Source organism: Ammospiza caudacuta, chromosome 9 (genome assembly GCF_027887145.1).
Source record: "Ammospiza caudacuta isolate bAmmCau1 chromosome 9, bAmmCau1.pri, whole genome shotgun sequence".
NCBI lineage: Eukaryota > Metazoa > Chordata > Aves > Passeriformes > Passerellidae > Ammospiza > Ammospiza caudacuta.
Window position 1 is genome coordinate 513,617 of NC_080601.1, and position 26,384 is coordinate 540,000.

The following is a 26,384-nucleotide window of genomic DNA, read 5'->3' on the forward strand; positions in this document are numbered from 1 at the left end:
TTAGAAGTTAATACTACCCAGAGAGCCTGGTTTTTCGCTGGATTCTGGCAAGCCCCAAAATCCATCAGCACATCCAGGCAGGGCAGGAAAGAGCCCAGGCAAAAATAAATTCACTAGATTAACTGGGAGAAAAAAAAAAAAAACCAAAACAAAAAAACACAAAAAAAAAACAGTTAAAAACCCAAACCTTTTATAAAAACCAGACCCTTCATAATCGAGGGTCTGGTCTGGAAGGGCAAAACCCAGGCAGGACCATCAGCTGCAATCAGCAGAAGGATGAGCTGCTCCAATCAGCACGGGAAGGGGAGCAGGAGCCTGGCAGGAGGGCTGGGAGGGAGGGAGAGATGCAGGGTTGGTTTTTGCCTGCCCTGGCAAATGATCTTGACTCTGTCCTGCTCCTCAGCCACACCACAGGTGATAAGGCTTGGTGTGCTCCTGATGGGGATGTCAGCACTCAGGAAAAGGCTGGGACTGAAGACAGCGTCTCAAGGGGAATGGTTTCTGCAAGGAAGGTTTTGCCAGGGTTGTGTGGGTTTGGGTCTGTCTGGGTCTGGGATTTTTCCCTCCCACTTTCCTCTAATGCCATGTGAATTCCTTGGACCTGGCAAGGATGCAGGCAGAGCTGGGATCTCCTCTGCTGCTTGCAAGAAGAAAGCTGATTCAAAATGTGGCGAACTGGGGGAGGGAAGGATGGAGTCATCTCTTTGTTTCTAGAAAAGGACAAAAGTGCAGGTTTTTTCTTTCTCGTTTGCTTTCTCTATCCTTCCCCTTTCCCACCTTGTTCTTGCTCTTTAACACAGGTGTCCCATGCTGGAATGTGCTGTGTAAGCCTTTTCCTGCTGTATTATCCCTGCAGGAGATGTTGTGGTGAGCTTTTAGGACCCCATTGCCTTGGCTCTTGTGATGTTCCCAGTTAAAACCAACCCCAACACACCAGCCAAGCGCTATTGTCACAAAATACCAGGTCTTTTAAAAACCACTTAAGGTATTTTTAAAATCTGCTTGACATAACTGGTGTCACCAGTAGATTGCTTTGACCCTTCTTCTGGTGTGACTTCCCAGTGTGCTTGGCCAATTCTTTGGGCTGGATTGTAAAGGCTGGTTCCTTTGGCAACACGAGGAGAAATTAGAGGGAAAAATTGTTTGCCTCAACACAGAGGTTATGAGACCTCAGGCAGACACATGCCATTGCAGAAAAAAATGCTTTTTAGAAGTGTTTGCTGCCGTCCTTCCCCAAACCATGGTTAGGGGGCAGTTTGAAGGAGAGGTCAGGTTTTCACGGGGGGTTATCAAGTTGATGTTGAGGACTGGCTTCACGCTGACAGAGAGCAGGTTTGGGATTGATATTAGGAAGAAATTCTTCCCTGTGCTTCTGAATCCCTGAGAAACACCCTGAGCAGGAGGTGAGGAGATTTTCAAGCTGCCAGGGCAGTGGGGACAGTGTGAGGTGCAGAGGGCAGGGCCCAGCTCTGTGAGGGACAGGCCCAGGGCTGCTCCCCTCAGGGTTAAATCCCAGCACAAACACCTGATTTCTGGTGACACTTATCTAAAGCACAGCTTATGGAGAAGACCCACAAAACAAAAAATGGAGACAACGTGAGGTGCAGAGGGTAGGGCCCAGCTCAGCCAGGGACAGGCCCAAGGATTTAACCCCTGAGGGGAGCAGCCCTGGGCCTGTCCCTGGCTGAGCCGGGCCCTGCTCTCTGCACCAAACACCTGATTTCTAGTGACACTTATCAAAAGCACAGCCTATGGAGAAGACCCACAAAATAAAAAATGGAGACAATGTGAGGTGCAGAGGGCAGGGCCCGGCTCAGTGAGGGACAGGCCCAGGGCTGCTCCCCTCAGGGGTTAAATCCCAGCACAAACACCTGATTTCTAGTGACACTTACCTAAAGCATAGCTTATGGAGAAAACCCACAAAATAAAAAATGGAGAAAGTGTTGAGGGGTAGAGGGCAGGGTCCAGGCCTGTGAGAGATGGGCCCAGCTCTGTGAGGGACAGGCCCAGGGATTTAACCCCTGAGGGGAGCAGCCCTGGGCCTGCCCCTGGCTGAGCCGGGCCCTGCTCTCTGCACCAAACACCTGATTTCTAGTGACACTTATCAAAAGCACAGCTTATGGAGAAGACCCACAAAATAAAAATGGAGACAAAGTGAGGTGCAGAGGACAGGGCCTGGCTCAGTGAGGGACAGGCCCAGGGCTGCTCCCCTCAGGGGTTAAATCCCAGCACAAACACCTGATTTCTAGTGACACTTATCAAAAGCACAGCTTATGGAGAAGACCCACAAAATAAATCAGGTTGGACGTGGCTTAGATGCCTCATCAAGTTAAAAATAACTTTTCCCCTTTCTCTCTTATTTCCTGAATGTCTCATCCCCGAGCACAACACAAGACACGCAGAAACACCAGGAATCTTCACATGGTTTGGGAGGGAAGGGACCTTAAATCTCATCTAATTCCAACTCCTGCCATGGCTATGGATTCCTTCCACCATCCCAGGCTGCTCCAATCCCATCCAGCCTGGCTTTGGACACTTCCAGGGTTCCAGGGGCAGCCACAGCTGCTCTGGGCACCTGTGCGAGGGCCCCGCCTCCCTCTGGGTAAAAAAATCTTTCTCACATCTAAGCTAAATCTCTTTCAGTTTGAAGATGATACTTTTTAAAAAGATGATACTTTTTAAAGATCACGCTTTTTGTCCACATTTGGGAAAAAACTCTCCTTAGGTTTGCTGGCTTCCCTGTCTTTATGAAGTGTCTGATTTGCTCAGCCCAGCTCCTACCTGGGTTTTCCTGCTGTCCAAGGCTGAGTCAGCCTCCAGATATTGTATTTTAAAAGGCTGTTCCCTGTGTGGAAAATGCCAGTCACTTGTTTTTAAAATTTTAAAAGTTTAATAGTAATAAAATGGTTATAAAAATACCAATATAATTAGAGTAATAATAATTTGGACAATTAGGATTAGGACAACATGAGACAATAAAAACAAAGAGTTACAGACAGCTCGGGTACCTCTTCTGGGCAAAATAAGCCCGAAAAAGGAGCCACGTTAACAGAGGACTAACCCTTAAAAACAACAGCCTGTTGCATATTCATACCCCTCATCCATGATGCATAAATTCCATTCCATCACAGGATTCTGTCTGGGCAGTGTCAGCTTCTTCCTCTGAATCCTGACTGAGTCTTCAGGGCTGAGTGAGGCAGGAAGAACTCAATAATGGAGCAATAAATTGTCTTTCTCTGAAAGATGTGGGTGTCCTGGGCTGCTGTCTCAGTGCGAGTCCTTTCTTTACAAAAAGTATCTCACATTGCATAGTTTCTATTTTAACATTATGTTATAACCTAAAACTATATTTAACACACTACTTAAGAGAATGAATACAGCATAACTTTCTAACATAACACAGATAATATTAATATTTCAATAATAAAATATGGATTTTCCCACACCTGCACATCCCACTGTCCCTGGCTGTCTCTGCCCAGGGGCAGTGGGACACAGGGAATTGGGGTGTTACCTCCTGTGGGAGGGTGGTGCCTGTGCCTTGGCTGTGGCAGGAACGCTTCCTGCTGGAGTCTGCAGCCTCAGCACAGCCCAGCCCGATGAGGAGACCCCGGCTGAACCTGTATTGATCCCTTCTCTGTTAATGAAGCCATCCAGGGGAAGACAGGGAAGTATTTTTTGAATCAGCACAGCTGTATGGATTTTGTGTTCACTGCTGTTGAGGGTGGGTACCTGCTCTCAGGCTGCTGCAGAGTTTTCTTTTTGATGCACCTTTGGGACTTACAAATCCCAGATTTCAAAAGGAGTTACGGGGTTATTTCTTTTGTTTCTTGAGGACATGTCACTTGCTCCTCCCATGGTCAGAGGTGGGCTGCTCTGTGCTGAGAAAGGTGCTTTTAGCTTCTCTGCCAGAACTGCAGATGAATGAGCAGTAAAATAAATAAATAAGGTAGAAAAGCAGGCCTGGCTAAAATGGGAGCAAGGAAAGGTGATCCTCTTTCCAGGATTACACGTGCTAGATGAGAGGGTCTATTGAAGATTCAAGAGAAGGGGATAGTGAGAAGTGCTGGGATAAGAGGAGATAGCAAGAAGGCAGTGAAGTGACAAAACAAGTCCCAGTTCTTCCAGGCCAGCTTGGTGGCCCTCCAAGGTGGCTCAGGACAGCTTGGGGAGGCATGGAGAGGGACATGTGGCTGGATAAGCATCCGTAGATTTCATCTATATATTTGCAGCATGTTGTATAAATGAAGGCAATACCTAATGACTCGTGGCTATTATTTGAAGTGTCCCACTGTTTTACAGATTTATTTGTCATTTCTTGTAGTAACACCGATGATAATGAATTCATTTGTATTAATGGGGGTGTCGTGGACTTCCGTTGATATCCCGCATTAATTAATGTACCATTAAAAGGAAGTGGCACCCAATTAATATCAAGTGGGAGCGGTGCTGCCGGTGTCCTGTCATTAGGGTTTCATTTGTAATGCATTGTTTGAATGCTCTGCCTTAATGGAAGTCATTTGCCATCCAGAGCATCACCCAGTGGGCTGCCATGGGGTGCCAGAAAGTGAAAGTTAGAGGCAACTGCAAAAAAAAAAAAAAAAAGGAAAAAGGATATTAAAAATATTTTAAAAAGCAGGATCTGTCGGGTTTATGGCATAGCCCTCAATCAGGAATTGGAAAAAGGATTTCTTGTCTCACCCCACACTGAATGCTGGCTGGTAGCAGTGGTAAATCACTCTGGTGGTTTGACTTTGCTACTGAATGTTGATCTTGACGGGTGGGACGGTGGAAAATCCTCCTGGATTCTGTAATCCCCTTGCTTTTGCTTCCCTAACCAAAAGCAGCCACTGCAGGAGTGCAGACCTTGACTGTGGCCACCTGGATGCACCTGCTGCATGCCCACCATCTCCAGGAAGATGAGAGCCAAAGGGATGCCGGGCCATCTGCCGTGGATGTCCTTGCAGAGGGTTTGGAGACTGCTCCAAACGCCCTTTTCCAGCAGGAAAATCACACCAGCAGGAGAAATGAGATGCTGCTGAAGCCGGGGGCTCTCTGACTGACAGGTTTTCGCATTCTTGGCGCTTGTGCCTGACTTTCAAATGTCTCGTTAGACCATCTTGGCTTCCCATCTGCTGTCTCCAAAACTGGGACTGACCTACCAGCAGCCAAGGAGGGAAGCACAGACTGCCTCCCAGCCCTTGCCCCGGCTCCTTGAAGGCTGGAGATGCAGAATGGCAGAGAAATGTGGCTTTTGTGATGAGATTTGGCTGTGGATGCTGGGTTAGTGAAGTAGTGATTGCATCACCACCCTTTTCTTCTGCCCCCTCCCACAGCAGTGGGAAGCTGCTGGATTTTGTGAGTTGGGTGATCTTTAAGGTCCTTCCCTACCCAACCCCCAAACCATTTTAGGATTCCATGATCCCTCACCTGGTCTTTCCCCTCCAGACCTGTGCTGCAGAAGCCACTGGTGCCACCAGGAGCCCCCAGCTCCTGGGGGTGCTGTGCCATGGATCACCCACCATGTTGGCAAGGGCAGGGTTATATTTGGTGGGCAGCACGGGATCTCTGGGCTGGAAAAAGCAAGCAGGCTTATCCCACGGGATACCAGAGCATCTTCTGTTTGTCCTGTGCCTCTGAGTGCCACTGTCCTGCCAGCTTGGTGAGTTCCCCCATGGCTGGGTGGTTGTGATGTCCCTTCCTCCTACGTTGGGTTGGGCTGTGGCTGCCGTGAACGAGCGCTCTCAGTTATCCAGCAGCTAATTCCTCTCCAGCTCCTGTAAAGCATCCATCCATTCCAGCTGTGTTTATGGTGTTTTCAAAAGCTCCTCAATTGAATTATAGCTCTGCGGTGGCTGTTTGCCAGTGTCACCCGATAATGAGGGAGGTCACTTAATAGAGATAGCAACAAGAGGTACATATTAATGAGGGCTGATTGAAAGGTGGGGTGGATTTCCACCAAAAAGGAAAAAAAAATTGTAAAAAAGGGAAATTATCAGGTTTTAAAATCAAACTTAGAAATTGGAAATTGCCTGGCTCGGACGAGCAGTAATGCAATTAATAAATGTAATTAAAAGTGCCATTAAGAACGCAGGAATTGGGAGTCTGTGCACATCCTTGTGAGTGTTCTGAGCTGGCACACGAGCGAGGGACCCAGTCTGGCAGCCCGGGATGGAGCACGGGGACAGAACCCAAAACACAGGGCTGGCTTTTTCCTCTCGGCAGGGGCTGGCAGAGGGGCTGTGGCTCTGCTCCTGCAGCTGTTTCCTGCAGCAAGCCACACCTGGGCAGGGATGGGTGACTTAAATCAGCCCAGGATGAGCGGGACAGGGTCCCAGGTGTATCAGGAGCGTAGCTGGAACCCGTGTCAGCTCTGTTGCACAGCACGCCTGCCTTCAGCAAGAGGCACCGAGCCCTCCTTGCCTGGAGCGCAGGGATGTGCGAGCCGGCCTTCAGCGAGCGCAAAGCTCCTTCCATCGGCCCCGCTGAGCGCTGAGAGGCAGGGAGAGGGAAAAGCGCCGCCAGGAGCGGCAGCAGGGAGTGATTTAGGAGTAATAGGTTGACCCGAGCTGTAAGAGGAGCGCGGAGCAGCCGAGCATCTCCTGGTGGGAGCGGGGGGAGCAGGAGTGGGGCTGGCCAGGGCTCGGGTTTCTGGGGTTGAGGTGACCCTCGAGGTACTAAAGAGTCTTTTTTTCCCAGCCCCGCGACCAAAGAGGAAGTCGAGATTCCTCAGCTCTGCTTTTCAGGGTTGTTTATTTTCTCTCATCTATAACATTCTTTCTCTGACCTGCTGAGGTTTGTCCAGCAGGTCGAGTTATGGCACAGTCCCTGCCCTTGGGGTGGTGTTGGCTTTTTATACTAAGAACTACATATACTTTATTCACAATAATTTTCCAATACCTATCACCTCTTAGACACTCTGTCTCTACTCTAAACCAATCCAGAATTGTCACTATCCCAGCAGAAGGTGGAGGACAAGAAGGACAGGACAAACCCAGATTCCCCCATCTTGCCTTTTGAACTGCCATTCTAAAACCCCAAAATTCTACTTTTTCACTCTGTGACAAATCAACTATCATTCTACTCAAACCCTTGTGGCTTGTATATCTCCACACAAAGTTGGTAATTGTTTCCATGGGCTAAAATCAAAGGCACAGGTGTTTGTGACTCCGTGCCAAGGTCTCTGAGCCCCCTGCCAGGGTCTGGAATCACCCAGGGCAGCCAGAGCAATGTCCTGGGTCCCGTCAGCGAGGCTGTGCCAGGGAGGAATCAGAGCTGGTGCTGCTGGAGCCCCCGTGGGTGCCCCCCGGCCCGTCTGTGTCGCCTCATCTCGCCGACCTTCCGCCAGCTGCTCGGCCAGATTGCTGCCGCTTCCCCACATTTATTTGCATGGCTGCAGCATGCATCGGCATCCTAATCATCCCCACTAGCCTCTCAAAGCCGGGTGACTTTGCCCTGGGAGGTCACATGGAGGTCCTCTACAGAATCACAGGATCACTGGGTTGGAAGACACCTCCAAGATCATCGAGCCCAACCCAGCCCCAACACCTCAACTAAACCCTGACACTCAGTGCCACATCCAGGCTTTGTTAAACACACCCAGGGATGGTGACTCCACCGCCTCCCCCAGACCATTCCAGTTCTTTATCACTCTTCCAGTGAAATTTTTTTTCCTGATATCCAACCTGTATTTCCCTTGGTGCAGCTGGAGTCTGTGTGCTCTGTTTCTGTCAGTGCTGCCTGAGAAAGAGCCCAGCCCCACCTGAGCACAGGCACCTTTCAGGGAGCTGTAGAGAGTGGTAAGGTCACCCCTGAGTCTCCTTTCCTCCAGCCTAAACACCCCCAGTTGTCTCAGTGGTTCCTCACTTGTGTTCCCAGCCCCTCTCCAGCCTCGTTGCCTCCTCTGGATGCACTCCAGCATCTCAATGTCTTTCCTAAGCTACATGGCCAGCCACTGGAGAGGGGTGGCTGGTGTGGTGGGATGAGCTCCAAATACACCAAAAGAGGCGTTTCTGGTGCCCAGCATTCTTGTCAGAAGGTTGTTGGTGGTTTAAGCCCAGCCAGCAGCTCAAAGCCACGCAGTGCTCGCTCTGGGTGTTGGAAAAGGAATGTCTGGAGAATGAACTCCCAGATCTCCTCTGCTTCATCTCCCACCTTTGCTTCTCTCCCACTCTGAGCCTGCTGTAAAAAGTCAGCTCTCCATGTTCCCCCTCTCAGCCCTTTGCTGCTGATGTCGGGCCAGTCGGACATGACTGATGGATCCAAGCACATCTAGGGTGTTGGTGGCCCTCAGCCCATGAAATGGCTTTGCTGTGGTGGGAAACTCTCCAAGGCCCTGTGCAATCTGCTCCAGAGGGACTTAATGCTGTGGGAGCAGGTGCCATGGGCCTCAGGAAAGAGGATGGAAGCTGGGTTTTCTGCAAACAGCCTTTTTGTTTAGTTAGTCCCGTGGGAAAGGAGAGCCTTTCCACAAGGATCACTTGAGTTGGGAAGGAGCTCTAAGATCACCAGCTTGAGGCACTAACCCAGCACTGCCAGGTTACGCAGCCCTGTCCCCAGGTGCCACCACAGGCACACATCTTTTAAATCCCTCCGGGGGCTGTGACTCCACCACCTCCTTGGGCAGCCTGGGCCAGTGCTGGACAAACCTTTTGGGTTGGGCTTGCAGGGCCTGGTTTTTGGAAGAAGAACTGACCCAAAACCCCTTACCCTGGCTCCCTGTGCTGTCAGTGGGAAAGAAAGGGTGTTTTCTAAGGACTTATTTTACTTTCATTATCCTCCTCTGATTTTCTTAATAATAAGCTCACTTTCTACTTCTAACTTGAGCCTGTTTTACCCCTGCAGTGTTTTCTTCCAGTCCTTAACTCATGAGCCCTTTGTTTAAATTTTTCTCTCCTCTGCCCAGCTTTGGCAGGGGAGGCTGAGTGAGTAACATTCGTGGGTGCCTAGTGTTTGGCCAGTGTCAAACCACACCACCTTTCCATGAAGAAAACTTTCCTGCTATTCAATCTAAACCTCCCCTGGCACACCTGGAGAGGAGCAATTTGTGGCAGACGAGAGGAGGTGGTGCCCTGACTTTTTCCAGGTGTCCCTCACTTTCAGCTGTGGCCTGGTTGGACACATCATGGAACAGTCTGGGTTGGAAGGCACCATAAATGGCACATAGTTCCAACCCCCTGCTATGGGTAGGGACACTCTCCACTATCCCAGGTTGCTCACATTGTGACCCCAGAGAGGGCATCTCCTCTGGATTGTCATCTACCTTGTATGGGCTGGAGCAGCATCCACCCAAATTTCATTACTGATGCACGTTATAATGTGGGTAACAATATAATGGATATTATAATATTAAAGGTATTAAAGACTACCGGCGTGGCCAGAGAGTGAGGTGTAAATATTTTTAAAAATCCCTTTTTGGTAACCTGTTCTTCAGCCTCAATTGCCCTCCTGCAGAGGATGTTGCGTAAGGCGGTGGTGTCCCAGCTGTGGGGGCCAGCAGGGCACATCTGTGTCTGGTGACTCCTGCTGGGGTCACACGGGAGGTGACAGCCCAGGGCAGCTGTTTGTTCTGCTGGGCTGCGCTTGGGCAGCTTTGGGGTGGAAACACACCTTCCTGGGAGGATGGCAGAGCTGGGGGGCCCTGCAGCCCCACATTTCCCTTCGCAGAGAAAAGCAAGGCACAATTCTTCCCAAGAACATTCCTGGGCTTCACATTCTCTGAACGTCAGAGAAAGGGAAAACACAATTCTAATCATTTGCTGTGCCTGTGTTTGTGCAAAAGGAGAATGAAATATGGAGATTTTTTTTGGTCAAAGTGATGGTGTTTTGGTTCCTTGTCACGTCAGGGCCAAGTGTGTGTGTTGGGACTGTTGGATGACAGTCACGAGATTCAGTGCAGTGTGTGCAGGGCTGAGTGCTTAACAGATTCAGTTTTAGATGTATAGAACAATATAGTATAATAGAATAATTAATGTATAGAATAGTGTAGTATAGAATCATATAGTATAATAAAATGTAGATGTATCGTATAATGTATAGTATAATAAAGTAATTAATGTATAGTGTCATATAGAATAATATAGTATAATAAAATGTAGATGTATAGAATAATACAGTATAATAAAGCAATTAATTAGCCTTCTGCTCTCCATGGAGTCAGATGCATCATTCTCTCCCCTCACTGGGGCCATCACAGCACTGCTGTAGGGCCCAGCAACGGGACAAGAGGCGCCAGGGAAAAATTGATGCACAGGAAGATCCCCCTGAGCATGGGGAAGAACTGTCCTGGGCAGTCCCTGAGCAGAGATTGCCCAGAGAGGGTGTGGAGTGTCCCTGTCTGGGGCATTGCCAGAGCCCCGTGGACACAATCCTGTGCTGTGTGCTCTGGAATGTCCCTGCTAGAGCAGGAAGGGGGGAGCAGAACGCTGTGGTCAGACTCATTCTGTGATCCTGTGGTTATTATTTGTGCTTTCTCACCTCTGCACTGCTCAGAGAGAGGCAATGTCTTGGTCTCTCCTCTGCCTCCCCCGTGTGCAGCAACATCCTTCCATGTTTGAACAGGGAGTTTAGGGGTTAGTTCCTTATTTTAACACAGACCTGTCCTTGCTGCTGAGGATCCACTGGAACAGAGCAGCCTCTGCATGATTAAGGAGCTCTTGCATTACTGTTCAGTAATTCTTATTGGGCCCCCCAAACTTCTTCCAATATTTTTTTTTAACTTTTCTTATTTATTGCAAAATAAGGAAGGCACAAAGGGCCTCACCACTTAGCACCCCAGAGCCCTTTAATTCCTGGAGCTGCTCTGGGGTGCCAGGTGAAGGAGGGGGTGCTGGAGACAGGTCAGGAGCAGTCCCACCCCTGTTCGCCCTCCTCCTCCTCCCCACCAACAGGCTGCATCTGTCTGCATGTTTATTTTTAATCTCACATCTGCTGGCGTCGTAACAAAGATTTAATGACATGACACAGTTTTGTCACCAGTTCTTTTTTTCTCTAGTGAATGGAGCCTCCATTGCAGGCTGCTGCAGAGAGCTGAAAGCTTTAAAAAATGACAGAATTTGGCCACTCGTGTAGAAAGCTCACCTGTTTGCCACCAGCACCTGTAGGCTGTTGTCTGCCTGGATAAAAAAAAAAAAAAAAATATAGATTTTGTTATTTTTGCCTGTTGGTGAGATAAGCATAACCACAATTAATCTTTGTTAATGAAGAAAAACCATGAAGAATGTGCAGAAGAGCCCTATAAATGCTGAAAAAGCAGGAACATGGTCCAGCACAGGGCTTTCCAAAGGCATCTCCCTGGCTGGTGTCCTCTGCTCGGTATTTACCATCAAACATAAGCCCCAGGCTCTTCTGTTTATCCAGATGTTTTGCTTCATTGTTTAGATGATGGGCCACAGCTTCTGAGAAATAAAGATGCCAGCTTCCTGCTGAGGAATATCTCGAGCCTGTTTGACCCAGAAATGGCAAGAGGATTTTAAAGACATACTTTTGATGCTTTTTTTAAGGCAGATGGCCTGAAATTCCTCTGAGTCCTGACTGCCTGCCTGGGCATGAGCACTGATGAGACCTTTTTACCCTGCAGCAGGACTGTTAACATGGGATGTCTGCACCCTACAGCTGGTTTTGCTGCTTTGGGGGATTTTTCTTTTTTTTTTTTTTGCTTTTTTTTTTTTTTTGCTTTTTTTTTGCTTTTTGCTGCTTTGGGGGATTTTTTATTTTTTTGCTTTTTCTTTTTTTTGCTTTTTGTGGCTTTTTGCTGATATGGGGGAATTTTCTTTTGTTTTCCTTTTTTTCTCTTTTTTTTTTTTTTTTTTTTTTTCTTTTTGCTGGTTTGGGGGATTTTTTTGCCTTTTTTTGCCTTTTTTTTGCTTTTTGCTGGTTTGGGGGATTTTTTTTTCCTTTTTTTTTTTTTTGCTTTTTTTGCTTTTTGCTGTTTTGGGGGATTTTTTTGCCTTTTTTTTGCCTTTTTTTTGCTTTTTGCTGGTTTGGGGGAATTTTTTTTCCTTTATTTTTTGCTTTTTGTTTTTTGCTGGTTTGAGGGAATTTTTTTTTTTTCGTTTTGTTTTGCTTTTTTTTTTTTTTTGCTTTTTGGTGGTTTGGGGAAATTTTTTTTTTTTTTTTTTTTTTTTGAGCTGCGAAAAAAAAAGATGCACTACCCAGAGCACTCCTTATGGGTCTGCATCCTCTCCCCTGTGTGCTGTTGGGAATAAGGGCACGTGTTTGGTAGTGAAATATTCTCACTGAGCTGTGCATTTTGGGCAGAATCAGTGATTTCCCTCTCTGCTTCCCGTAACACTCCTGCTATTGCCCGGAAGCCCTTCTGCTCCCCTCATGAATTCACTGGGGCTGTGCTTTGCTCATGGTCCAGCCCTAGGGTCCCTCTCGGCCCCTCAGATGGTGTTGATGTCCATGACAGATTCCCAGGGCCAGATCTTTGTCCAGAGCTCATCCCCTGCTTGTACAGCTCCTGCTGTCCTGGCCAAGGAAGGGAGAAGCCATAAAGCAAGGATAAAGCCATGGAAGCCACCCTGCAGTGTCTGCGGGGCCTGGAGCTGACAGCACCAAAGCTGGTGACCTCCGTGTCCCCTCCAAGCAGCTTCTCCTTTGCAAGGACGAGGAGATGAAGTCCCTTCAAAGCCTGCTTTGGGGCTATTGTGTGGAGTACAATGCAGGGGAAATCAAGCTCTCCTCTCTCCCGGGCAGCCCAGAGCAGCCCCCTAATCGCGGGTGACCAGAGAGGATTTGCATGTTAAAAGCAGTGGCTGGGGGCACTTAAAAAGGAGAGGAAGCATATTCATCAAGGCCAGCTTGATCCTTATGAATATTGTTATTCCCAGGGCAATACAGCCCAGAGCCTTCAGTGCAACCCTTGCTCTGCCTCTCCCTGTGAATGGTTAATTTGTGGTGCTGTGTGTTGTGACATTGGTGCCCCAGCTGGTGGCTCTGGGAAGGAAGCTGAGTTGCTGGAGCACCTGGAGTCAGGTGGTAGAAGCAGTGATAGGAGGGCTGTGGGATGCTCTGGAGCTGCTCCTGGTGGTGATGGCTTGGGGGAACCAAAAGAGAGGCTGGGGAGATGCTCTGGTTTTGTCTGGAAGGTGTTTTAGGAGTGCTCAGAAAGAAAACACCCACCACAGCCACCCATCAAGGGCTTCTTTGTCACTCCCAGCTGACAAAATCCTGGTTCCTGAGCAGTTTAAATGCCCAAGCCAGGATGAAGGTGCTGAGAACCCCAGTTGGTATCTCTGGGAAAGAAGCTGAGTTGTTGGAGCACCTGGAGTGAGGTGGGGGAACCAGTAATAGGAGGGCTGTGGGATGCTCTGAGATGATCCTGGTGGTGATGGCTTGGGGGAACCAAAAGAGAGGCTGTGAGAGGTTCTGCTCTTGTCTGGAAAGTGTTCTAGGAGTGCTCAGAAAGCAAACACCCACCACAGCCACCCATGAAGGGCTTCTTTGTCACCCCCAGCTGACAAAATCCTGGTTCCTGAGCAGATTAAATGCCCAAGCCAGGATGAAGGTGCTGAGTGTGGGGCACAAAGTCAAGGGTTTACACGGCAGCAGGGCAGGGCTGGGTTAAGCTTCCAGAAAATGAACAGCTGTAAGGCAAAGGGCAGCAAAATTCCAGGGCAGATGGGTTGGGGAGGATGTGGTGTCTCCATTGCTAGGAGGCTTTCAGGATGGGAGTGATTTAGGTGGAGCACAGGGGACAGGTTTCTCTTCTGAGGTCCCTTCCAGCTATATCTTTTATGCTTTTGTGACTGCTGATCACCAAAAAACTTGAAGGCGCTTTAAAAAATAATCCTCAGGCCGTGCCCTGTGAGGCTTTCTAGAGCAGCTTGATTTAGAGGAGGGAAGAAAAAAAAAAGGAAAGGAAATGGAAAACCTAAGTGGGAGCTGCAACCTCTCACACCTTGGCAGAAGCGGCACTGGTGTAAGGCAAGTGGAATTTTGCTGCAGTCCAAGGTGAGCTTGAGTCCCTGCAATGCCACATGCCTGCACAGAAGGGCAGGGTCATGAGGGATGGGCATGGGATGAGTGTCCTGAGCCTGGATTCATCAGTGGGAGCTGCAGAGTGTGCCCTGGGCTCCCTGCTCTGTTGCACCAAATCCTGCCACCTGCCTTGGGGGCAAACTTCTGCTGGCCTGAGCCTTAACTGGGAAAATTTGGATTCTCTGGTTCTTTGCACTGAGGATTAAGATGGTTAAATAAGATTCCTGAGTGTGGAGCCCTGTTTCCCAATATTTTCTAGTAGAAGTGTTGAGTGGGACAACCTTTGGTTTACTGCAAGCCCTGTGGTTCCCAAAAAAACCTGAAAATGGCTCGGTTTGTTTCGCAGTTTTGGCCAAGGATTTTCTTGGAAACAGTGCCCCATCTTTTAAACTCTGCCTCTCCTCAAGCCTCCTTTCCATCCTCTCAGCACTTCAGGATACTTCTCTGTAAGCTGAGGGCGAATAACTCAATGGGAAAGGAGTTAAGAATAAAACACAGAGACTTGGGAAGAGGTTTTCAGGAATAATCCTTATTATCCCAGCTGGCCATAACCAGCCACTGCCAGGTCTCACTTGTGACCTTTGCTGTGTCCCCTTTTGAGGTTTAGCTCCTTGTCAACCCTTTTGATGGTGCCACAGGCAGGGGGACGTGCCCAAGGTGTCGTGATGTGTACCTGGAGCCCCAGCAGAGCCTTTTAGCTGGCAGTCTGTGCTCGTGCCTTTAGGGAGAGACAAGAATATGCATTTTAAGATTTGCATAGGAACATGCAGCTGTTCCACCAAAAATGGATAATTGTTCTCCCCGCTGTGAAGTTAAACAATAAGAAGTGCCAAACTGCACTTGCCATTGCTGATTTTGTGCACTCAGCTGCATATTTTATGCATGTAGATTAGTTCCAGATTTATGACGACGGAACTGTTCATGCCTGCGTTAATCGGGCCAGGTTGTAGTTGCTGTGGAAACTACAACTGACTTTTATGTGAAGTTCTGTGTTGCATTTAACACTTTTTTTTATTTATTTTCCCCTTATTTTTTTAAAGCTCTCCTATATTTAATACTTTGTGATGAAAACAGTGAGCGAGTCAGCGTCAAAAATAAAAGCGCCTTTGGGCAAAAAACAAGTTTCAGCAAAGAGAGCAATTTTTCTGGGAAGTTGGGATGTCTGAGGAAAATAAGGGTTTGTGATAGAGTGCCACCTTGACCAGAGCTGTATAACTATTATTATAAGTGTGTAACAACTATTATAGGCCCTGCAATACTGTAATAAAGAATGCAGCTATATAACTTATCAATGTCCTGGAAATACAGGGCTGTAGTTGCTGGGTCTCTGGATAACACTCCTGGTGGGAAAAGGAAATTGCTGGGGTGTGTTTGATGTGAGAATGGTGCACAGTGTTGTGGCAGGCACAGGGCCTGCTAGGCCTCCCTGTTGGTCAGTTGTCTAAGACAAGAAATGCCTAGTCATGATAAGTGGACCAAAATAAGCCCCTCTCCCACCTTTGGACCCTTGTTATCTCTCTGTAAGACCATAGGTCACTTTCCCCTCAACCCTTGCTATTGGACTGTTTTTTAAAACCCACATACCCTACAAAATCCCTATTTCTGCCCAGTTTGGCAGAAGAGCTGTCACTGAGACCCTTTGCAGAAGACACCAATAAAGACACCTCTGTGGAACCTCACACAGCCTTCTCCTCTCTCTCCCTGCGTCTGCCAAAGGCACTTAGCAAGCAAAGAGCCAAAATTACAATTGGGCTGAGAATCACTGGGGTATTTTCAGGGTGGTACCCCAGCCTGTTGCTGGGAGCTTCAGTTTTGGAGTAATCCAGCAAAATTTGCTGGATTTTAGAGAAATCCAGCAAAGTTTGCGAGTGGCCGCAAAGGGAGACCATTCTCCATGGGGAAAAAGAAGTCATTTCCCAGGGTCTGGGTATCACATGAGAGGTGGCCTTTAGTGCTCTGAGGGCTTGCAGGGTCCTCCTTGGTGGCAGCGTTCGTTTTGGAGAAATCCAGCAAAGTTTGCAAATTTTCAGGGTGATGCCCCAGTGTCGGCCAGTGCGTGCAGCTGCCAGTTGAGACCATTTTCCATGGAAAAGAGAAGTCATTTCCCCAGGGTCTGAGTGCCAGGTTAGAGGCAGCTTTCGGGGCTCTAGAGCCCCAAAAGAGCTGATCTCAAGAGATGAGCTTGTTAAGACTGCCTGAGGTTCTGCAGCCTGCCTGAGGGGCCCAGACCGGTCCTGCTTAACTGGACTTTGCTGTCTGGGACACCCATGGCAGCTGGTTTTGGGGGAGACCCCAAAAACCCCAGAGCTGCACTACAGTGTTACTGAAAAGGAAATTGGTGCTGTGAAATTGCCCTGCTGCCTCAGTCAGTAGAGCAGGAAACTCTAAATCTCAGGGTTGGGGGTTTGGGCCTCACGTTGGGCGCCACTAGATGTACTTGTTTTGATTTAGGGTAAACTTTGGAGAGAATTTTTAAAGGGCTTTTTTTTTTTTAGGAAAGTAGATTTAATTGGATTTTTTTTTAATTGGTTCGGGAGAAAATATTTTCTTGGAGACAAGTGGGAAAATTTGTTTATTAAATAATAAAATTTAAATAATATTAAATTATAAAATTTTTGTTGTTTTAAAAGAGATGATAAATAGAGAAAATTTTTTTGGGTTGTAGTTAAGTTTATTTAGTTTTGGGGGTTTTTTTTGGTGTTGGAAATGTTAAGGTTCAGGTTTGGTTTGGTGGGTTAGAGGTGTGAGTTGTTGGTGGTTTTTTAGGTTTAGTTTAGGGTAGGCTTAAACAAGCCTAAAGAAAAAAGAAAAAAATTACAGTGTTACTGATTTTTATTTTTTATCTCCAGAACACCCCCGTGGGCACGCCAATTTTCATAGTGAACGCCACGGACCCGGACCAGGGGGCAGGAGGCAGCGTGCTCTACTCCTTCCAGCCCCCTTCCGACTTCTTTGCCATCGACAGCGGCCGTGGCATCGTGACGGTGATCCGGGAGCTGGACTACGAAGTCACTCAGGCCTACCAGCTCCAGGTGAACGCCACGGTGAGTCTGATCCTGGCAGCTGCAGGCCTGGAGGGGGTCACTGTGTGTGCTGGGAATGCCTGGAAGGGTTTATTGTATGTGCTGGGAATGCCTGGAGGGGTTTATTGCATTTGCTGGGAATGCCTCGACAAAGGCAGGAATGATGAATCTGACTCCATGTTCTCAGAAGGCTAATTTATTACTTCATCATACTATATTATAGTAAAGAATACTAAACTATACTGAAGAATACAGGAATGACACTTACTGAATGCTAAGAAGATAATAATGAAAACTCGTGACTCTTTCCAGAGTCCCAGCACAGCTTGGCCCTGACTGGCCAAAGAGTGAAAACAACACACACTGAAATCCAATGGAACAATGACTTGTGGGTAAACAATCTCCAAACACATTCCACATGAGCAAAACAGAGGAGAAGCAAATGAGATAAGAATTGTTTTTCTTTTCTCCGAGGCCTCTCAGCTTCCCAGGAGAAAAACCCCGGGCAAAGGGATTTTTTCAGAGAATGTGAACGGCACAGGTGTTGTCTGGGGTTTATGTTGTTGCCCTCTGGCACATCTGCTTTTGGGCACATCCAGTGTTTTCTGCTTAGCAAGGCGTTGCAGCAGTGCAGTCTCTGGGTGGTTTCAAGTAGCTGTGGGGAATGGCTGCACCTCTCCAACAGCATCTCACACGTGCCAGGGGCTTCTGCAGGAAGGGAAGCAGCTCCTGGGTGATGAAACTCAGTACAGGGCATGTAGATCATTCATAGAATGGTTTGGGTCAGGCACCTTAAAGACCATCCCATTCCAACCCCCTGCCATGGGCAGGGGCACCTTCCTCTAGATCAGGATGCACCAAGCCCCCTCCAGCCAGCCCTGGAACATTTCCAGGTATGGAACTACATCCACAACTTCCCTGGGCAAGCGGTGCCAGTGTCTCACTACCCTCTGAGTGAAAAATGTCTTTGGTATCCTCCAGACTCATTCCTTGTACACTGTGATTTATTACCTGTATCAAGAGTTAAAATTCTGGTGGGCAGAGAAGAAGCCAGGGTCTTAATGACTGTCAGTGCCATCACACAGGAAAGGGACCTTTGGGATGGGAAATGGTAAATTCATTGCCCAGTGTGGGTGGGTGTTCAGTCCCTGCTGTTCAGTCTGCAGAGAGCTGGAGAATGTCAAGGAGCACACGGGCTGGAGCTCGGGGTGCTGGCTCCTTCCCCACCTCGCACGCAACACAGGAAGGTGAGATTCAGCCCTACAGTGCATCTGCCCAGCCCCACGCTCAGGAGAGGGGGGGGAAACCCTCTCTGCCCCCTCCAGGCAGCTGGCTAGAGCTCTTGAAGCATGTGATTTAATCAAGATCATTGTCTTGATGCAGAGCTACAAATGTCAGGAGGACACGGAGGGCTATGCTTCTCTCTTCACAGCAGCGGGCCTGGACACTCATACACTGCAGGGCAAACATCACAACATTTCAGCCCAAGCCCTGCATGTTCCTGGCTGTGGAACTTGCTCCAGAAACTTGGGTTTTTGTTGTTTGTTTTTCTGCTTTATTATTTTGAAACATATGTTTCTTATTTTAATACTCCAGTACAAAGAGGGCCTCTCTGGTTTTGGCTTCCTTGCCAGTGTCTGTTGCTGACAGAAAATGGAAAATGTGGGGCCAAACACAGTTCCTGATGGAAATGTAACTTTCTTGCAGGATTCTGATTTCCTTAGGGATGCAGTGGTGACAGCTTGGCCCATCCAGTTCTGCCTGGCCCTGTGTCCCAGCAAAGATAAAATGGGGGCGTATCTGGTGCTTCATGGAATCCCACAATGGTTTGAGTTGGAAGGGGCTGTAAAGCCAGTTCATCCCAACCCCCTGCCATGGGCAGGGACCCCTTCCACTATCTCAGGTTGCTCCAAGCCCTGTCCAGCCTGGCTTTGAAGACTTCCAGGGATGAAGCAGCCCTGGAAGCTGCTGGAAGCAGCCCTGGAAGCTTTTCTGGGCAACCTGTTACTTGCTCAATACACTGCTGGCATCCAGTGCTTTCCAGCTTAGGGAATACAAGGATTTAAACGCTGTCTCTGGACTGGGCTGGGTGGCAGCTGCGGCAATATCTCCTTGCCTTGGTCGGTGCTAGTGATTCCTAGAAGAAGAGTGATGAGAAACCCCAGGGCAAAGAAATGTGCCGGGAAAGAAATGTGAGAGTTGCATCAGCGTAGCAGGAGCTGGAAAAGCAAATGCAGATTTTTGTCTGCCTGATGAACAGTTTGCATGGTCCAGAGTGGGAAATGGGGTGATGGTGGCTTCAGGGTGGCTGCAGGGATTGCTGAGGAGCATAGGTGCAGGGCAGGAGTGGATCCATCCCAGGGATGAAGAGAGCAAGCACAGAAAGAGGCTGGAAAGGACAACAGGAGAAACTGGAAGCATTCTTGTTTTCTCAGTGCTATCTGTGATGCCTGAAACAAAATTTAAGAGGGGAAGGGAAGGAACATTATCTGAAGAAACAAAGGACTTGAACCTGATGGCACTAACAGCAGAGTCAGAATAAACGTCCACCCAGGCCACAGACACTGAGTCCTGCAGGTTAAGAGGATAATGTGCAAGCTGAGTTGTTGAATAGAGTTTAAATTAACATTAATCTTCTGGCAATCAGTCTTTGCCCCTGCTCAGAGCCTAACCCTTCCTTCTTTCTGTTTAAAGCCATTTCCCCTTGTCCTGTCCCTCCATCCCTTGTCCCAAGTCCCTCTCCATCTCTCCTGGAGCCCCTTCAGGCACTGGAAGGGGCTCTGAGGTGTCCCAGAGCCTCCTCTTCAGCTGTGTAAAGGCATCAGCACTGTGGGTATGAGAGAGGCTGCTGGCACCCACCCCTGGCTCTGACCATGCTGAGCCACTTTAGGCTGTGTCTGCATTAGGAAGGAATTTACATTTTGAAGTAGATGTTGAACAGCATTGCTGCATTTTCACTCAAAATGTGATGAAAACTAAATTGGTGTTTGCTTCGTTTGAAAGGGCTGATGCTGCAATGAAATGCATATTGTATTTCAGCTTAGAGGGAGGTGCAGTGGACAATAATTCCAGCAGGTAGCTTGAAAAAGAGATGATTACCTCCACTATTCAGAAATCCTGTCCCAGCTACAACCACGAGAGACTTAATGCTGCTGAATAATTCTGTTTTTCTGATAGAAATCCTTTCTCTCCCCTCCCTGCCCCTTTTTTTTTTCAAGGACCAAGACAAACACAAGCCTCTGTCTACTCTGGCCAACCTGGCAGTCATCATCACAGACGTGCAGGACATGGACCCCATCTTCATCAACCTGCCCTACAGCACCAACATCTACGAGAACTCGCCTCCGGTAAGGGCTGTGCTCCGTGGGGTTTCCTTCTGAAACACCACAATTCCAGCCAGATCCAAAATATTCAGCTCTTTTTACAGCACCCAGCCTAAGCACAGGGGTTCAGGAAGCCTGGACCCCAAATGAAATACTTTCTTGAGGGTTTTTTCTTAAATTCTGCAGAGGCTTTGTGTTGTTGGGAGCAGACAGCCGCCCCATCTCCTCCCCACGGTCTATCTGCATGCCATTTCCAATAGAGGACTTGAAGGAAAAATCTAAACGTTCCTGAAATGAGGCAGTTTTGAAAATGCCAGAATCATCAGCCATTTCAGCACTTTGAGTCTTTTCCCCCAGGTTTTGCCAAATTGGTCCAATCATTTTAGTTCTTCTGAAACTCGGTTTGTCAGCAAACTCGCTGTTTGTGGAAAAACGTCTCCCAGTTCCTGAATACAGCAGGGATGAGGTTGTTTTTTCCCCCCCACAGATGTCAGGGAGCGTGGAGGGCAGCTTGGGCTTTGGAAGATGTTTCTTGAGGGAATCTCATCTGGGACTTTCAATGAGAAATCTGTCTCTTTTATTTTTGGTACTTTCCAGTCAGGATTAAAAGTACACCCTGAAATGCAGTAGAGCAATCCAGCCAGGCAATGGAGACCATTTTGGAGACCCACCACGGGCTTTAATCCAAGCACCAGCCCTCCTCCACAGCATCCACAGCTGTGCATCCCGTCACTTTGTCCACAGGGAAATATTTTTGTGTGTGTGGAAGGGAAAACTTGCCTTAAAATCACGGCATGGTGGGCACCCACACCACATGTGCACCCTGTAACTTGTATGGTGCTCTGGATCCCAAATGCCTGGTGGCTCTGTTCAGAGGGAGAGGGAACTCCAGAGAGCTTCAATTCATGCCTTTTTATCCACTTTGGGGCATGAAGAGTGCTGGATCAATAGGGCTGAGTTGTACTGTCCCAAATCCCGCGGTGACACAGCACATTACCTGTCTGCTGGCCCAGAAATGGCCAAAAAACAAGCTTATTCATGGATTATTCACAAAGTAAAAGTTTTGTTGGTATTAAGGAGTATCTCTGGGATGGACAGAGTGAGCTGCAGGGAAATAAAACCCCACAAATTAGATTGCACTTAACTAGGAGGAAAAAAGCTTTAAATGAAATTAGAGGAATGAAAGTGCCATAAGTATTAAAAATCATAGACTGCATCACCTCCATGGAGTGATCTGGTATCCAGGAAAGGGAATGACTTCCAAATAATCATATATATTAAGGCTGAAGGATCCCTTTGTGTCAATACAGCAGCATGCACCACAGTTATTCCTGGAACACTCACTGTTTGCAGTCAGGGAAGCAGCAAATTGCCACTGTGCAACGTGACACAGGAAAAGAAGAAAGGAAGGAATTCCCACCAGGTTTAGAGATTTTCATTTCTCTTGGCCACGTGCAACATCTCCAAAGGCACTGAGGTATCTGACATGGATAGGTGCCACCAGAGGCATAGTGAAGAGGAAGACTGTGGGAGGTGGGGACTGCTTTGAGTGGTGGCACCCTCTGGTTTGGACCCAAATTCCCAGTTTTTCTGGGAGAAATTCCACTGCTGAAACAAGGGTGTGATTTGCTTTGGCATGCCTGGCGTTTAACACAGAGTTATTTCATTGGAAAAGACCTCAAAGTTCATCAAGTCCAGCCATTAATTTTGTGCATTTTTTGTCTTCCGGTGTAAATCCTCTCATCAGCTGTGCTCTACCCCCTGAGTGGAGCCAGGTGTGGAGCAAATGCCTTGGTTATCAAAATGATGATCACTAGTTTGGGTGGGGAGTCAAAAAAACAGGCTTGCAGGTCAAACCAAGAGGCTGTGGTGCATTTTTGGGTGATGTTTACCCTGACATGTGACTCAGCAGGTCAAAATGTGCTCAAGGCGTCTCATCCCAGCCCTAAATCCACGGAGCCGCTGCTCCCCATCTTTCTTCCCTCTTTTTATCTGCGGTGCACAGCATGTCTGTGCTCCCCTATCAATGTATCAGGCAAGAATACCTCATCTAAAGTGTATACATTACCTAATAAAATCCTTCTTATTTGGGATTATTGCATCAAATTTTAATTTCCTCACTCGAGTAACAGCATGTCAGCCAGCCCGTCAGCGGAGAGCCGATAGAAGGTGAAAAGAGTGGATAAACTGCAGCAAATTACCACAAACAGATCTCTATCAGCCCTTTGACTGGAATTGACTGGAATTAAGAAGTGAGAAATGGGATTTTTTTTTGCCGTGGCAGCTTTCTGAAGCGCTCACCCCCCCTCCTCCTCCTCCTGCTGCAACGCTGGGCTGCGCTTTGCCTTTCAAGTCCCTAATCCTGTAAGAGAAGAAGAAGGAAAAGGGGTGGAGGAGCCTGAGAGGGGAGAGGAGTGCAGTTGTAGTTCTTATTTCTCTCAGGCCAGGATCTGGGAGCATAATTGAGAAGCGTTTTGGGCAGGTGCTTATTGTGACACTGAGAAGAAAGCAATTTCTTATCGGGCAGAGGAAGAGAGGACGCAGCAGGGAGAGACTCTGCTGTCCCTGGAGGTGTTGTATCTCCTTTCTTGATGTTGTTTATCATCCCAGCAAGGCTCAGGCATCTCTCCCAGGGCACCCAAGTGTGCCTGCAGCTGTGGCAAAGCTCTGAGGCGTGTTTCTCATCCTCAGGAGGGTTTTTGGGTGTCTGTCCTGGCAGCAGCTGGAGGCTGGGTGGCATGGTTGGCGTTGAATGTCCTCAGAATGACCTCGGAAGGCTTTTCCAACCTGAATTATTCCATGTCCTCCAGACAGGCTGGTAGGGGCTGGAGGAATGGCTGGACTGGATGATCCCAGGAGGCTTTTCCAACCTGAATTATTCTGTGATTCTGTGTCCTCCAGACAGGCTGGTATGGCTGGAGGAGAGGGGCCATTTCCCCTTGCAGAGCTGCTGTGGTTCTGATGAGCTCCTGCTTTTCTGCACCCCAGTTCTGCCCCAGCTTCTGCACCTCAGGCAGTGCTGCAGCTTCACTTTGTGGGTGCAGGAGGAGGATTCCACTCTCCAGGAGAGAAGCTGAGGGCTGTGGACGTGTGCTTCATCCCACAGGGAGCCACGTAAGGCCAAGAGTGAGGCCAAACCCCACTGGCACACAGCCCCAAGACCAGCACTTGTGTTCCCCTGCAGTAGAATGGTACAGATAACGTGTCAAACATCATTAAAACAGTTTTAATTCTTCAGCACCATCCCCCTCCTCCTCAGAAACTCCTTGAGTTGAAGAAATAATGTAGAATCAGTGCTGGTTTTGCCCTAGAGTCTCAATAGCTCCGAGTTAATTCTTTCTTACAATATTTCCAGCCCATCAGTGTGAACACTTTATTAAAAGCTCAGGGTTTTATTAAAAAAGGATTGATTTACCCCTGCCCCTCTTCAAAAAAACCCTCAGATTTTGTTTGGATAATGTGCTATTCTTTATTTTCTTTGCCTTTTTTTAAGCATAGGCTTTCCCAGATTATTACTTTTCTAAACCTTCTTCCTCCTCTCCCAGAGGGGAAGAGTTATTCTGTTCTCTCTGTACCCACCAGCCGCTGCTGTCTGCAGTGGGCGGGCGAGCTGTGACTTGTTTTAAAAGGAAACTCAGGGATTTTTGGGAGTTTCTGAGAGCTCCAGGGTCTTGCCACAGGTTGTGCCATGTGCCACTTCTTCAGCCCCTTTCCTGGGAGCTTCAGGGCTGCTCCCAAATGCTGTGGTTGCTCAGGAAGGGAATGTCCATCCCCAAGAAGTGGCGTCTACCAGACTTGTGGGCACCTGGAAGGAAACCAGGTGGGATGTGAAGGATCTTGCTGTGGTTCCAGGAGTGGCATCCATGGGTGGTAGGGAAGCCAGCACCACTCCAAGATGTGTTTCTTGGAGGCTGGTGAAACGTGGCTCATCCCCAGGAGGTGCTTGTGGAGCAGGAGGCTGCAAGGAGAACGGGGGGAGCCCCAATGCCAAAACCCAGCAGCAGGATATCATCACCATCATCATCACCATCATCATCATCATCATCACAGACCTGCCGAGGGCAGAGGGTGAAGCTCAGCGTGGTCCCTCACAGCCCTCATTCCTGTGATCAAATCTCTGGATAATTTCTTTCCCATGGGGATGGGAGATTAAAGATTGAATTGGATTCTGCTGAATGTGAGGGTGATGTATAATACACTACCGAATATATAGACTGTATAATATAATACTATTCATATACATATATAGAGAGAGTATATTGATATATAGAGTGTATATATATATATATATATATATATATACACATACAGTACAGTACAGTATATATACAGTGTATATATATACAGCATGATACTATTGTACTGTATAATGTATAATTATATATTCTATATAATTATAATATATAGATTGTGTAATATAATACTATTTATATACATATATGTAGAGTATATAGCTATATATAGAGTGTATATATATACATACAGTACAGTACAGTATATATACAGTATATATATACAGTATTATACTATTATAATATATAATATATAATTATATAATATATATATAATTGTAATATATAGACTGTATAATATAATACTATTTATATACATATATAGAGTATATAGATATATACACAGTGTATCTATCTAAATACAGTACAGTACAGTATATATACTGTATATATATACAGCATGATACTATTATACTGTATAATGTATAATTATATATTCTATATAATTATAATATATAGATTGTGTAATATAATACTCTTTATATGGAGAGAGAGTATATAGGTATATATAGAGTATGTATCTATATTTATATAAAGTACAGTACAGTATATACACAGTATATATATACAGTATTATACTATTATACTGTATAATATATAATTATATATGATATATAATTATAATATACAGACTGTATAATATAATACTATTTATATACATACAGAGAGTATATAGATATATAGTGTGTATATATATATATACTATATACATACAGTACAGTATATATACAGTATATATATACTGTATAATACTATTAGACTGTATAATATAATAATATACAGTATAATAATATTATACTGTATAATATATCATTATATATGATACATAATTTTTCTGTATAATAATATAATACTATTATATGCACACTCTCTATATAGCTATATTCTCTCTATACACATATATATACATATATATATAGAGAGAATGTGTGTATATATATATAACTATATATAGAGAGAGAATATAGTATAAAAGTATAATACATTAAAATTTATACATTGTAATTTTACATTATAATTTTGCATTGTAATTTTACATTATAATTTAAGCAAAACTATGCTGGGACAGGGCACTCTGAAATGCATCACCCCACACTGAAATGCATCACCCTTTTTTTCCCTCCACTTTGCCCTGCCCTCCTTCCCACATCCCCTGTTCTGCTTTCCCACCGGCTCCTTTCCCGCTTTGGCAGTGGTTTTTCTCTCTCTGTGTGCTCTTGGGAAGGCACAGTTATTGTCAGTAATTTAGAGGCTCTCTGGGTGGCTGCTGAGCCTCAGCAGCCGAGTGCTGCTCAGAGGCCAGTGACCTGGGATTTATGGCTAACGCTCTCGGTTAATAACATGGATTTACTTAAGGAGTCTGTTGGAATGCCCTCGGAGATCAGGGGACGGGCAGCCTGCCTGGCCCTCGGAGCCTTCTTTATGGCCAGCAGCGGCCTCCAGCCCCCGGGGACAGGGATCTGCAAGTCCTGCGAGTCCCTTCTTTCCACCAGTGATGTTTCAGCTTTCCCTCTGGCCTTCAAATGATGGATTGCGGGGCGAGCACGAGGCTGCTGACCCGCTCTGCTCCCTCGTTAGATATGCAAACTCCTCTGCTGACATTTCCTTTGAGGGGAGAGAAAAAAAAATGATAAAAAATTTGCCGCTTTCCCCACTGTTAATAAGCCAATGAAAACAAGAACAGCTGAGTTGTAAATTTTTTCACACTACATTAATTACGGGCATGTGCATGTGTTGGTATTCACAGGGGCTCACTGCACTGC

At 47.0% G+C, this 26,384-nt stretch overlaps 1 protein-coding gene across 1 annotated transcript in view; it reads left to right on the forward strand.

The window, feature by feature from the left end:
* The window catches only part of CDH23 (cadherin related 23), a 223,341-nt gene that overhangs the window by 76,477 nt on the left and 120,480 nt on the right, over positions 1-26,384 (forward strand). The window contains 2 exon segments of the mRNA XM_058810630.1: positions 16,833-17,027; positions 20,225-20,353. Of these exon segments, the coding sequence (XP_058666613.1) occupies positions 16,833-17,027; positions 20,225-20,353 (324 nt within the window).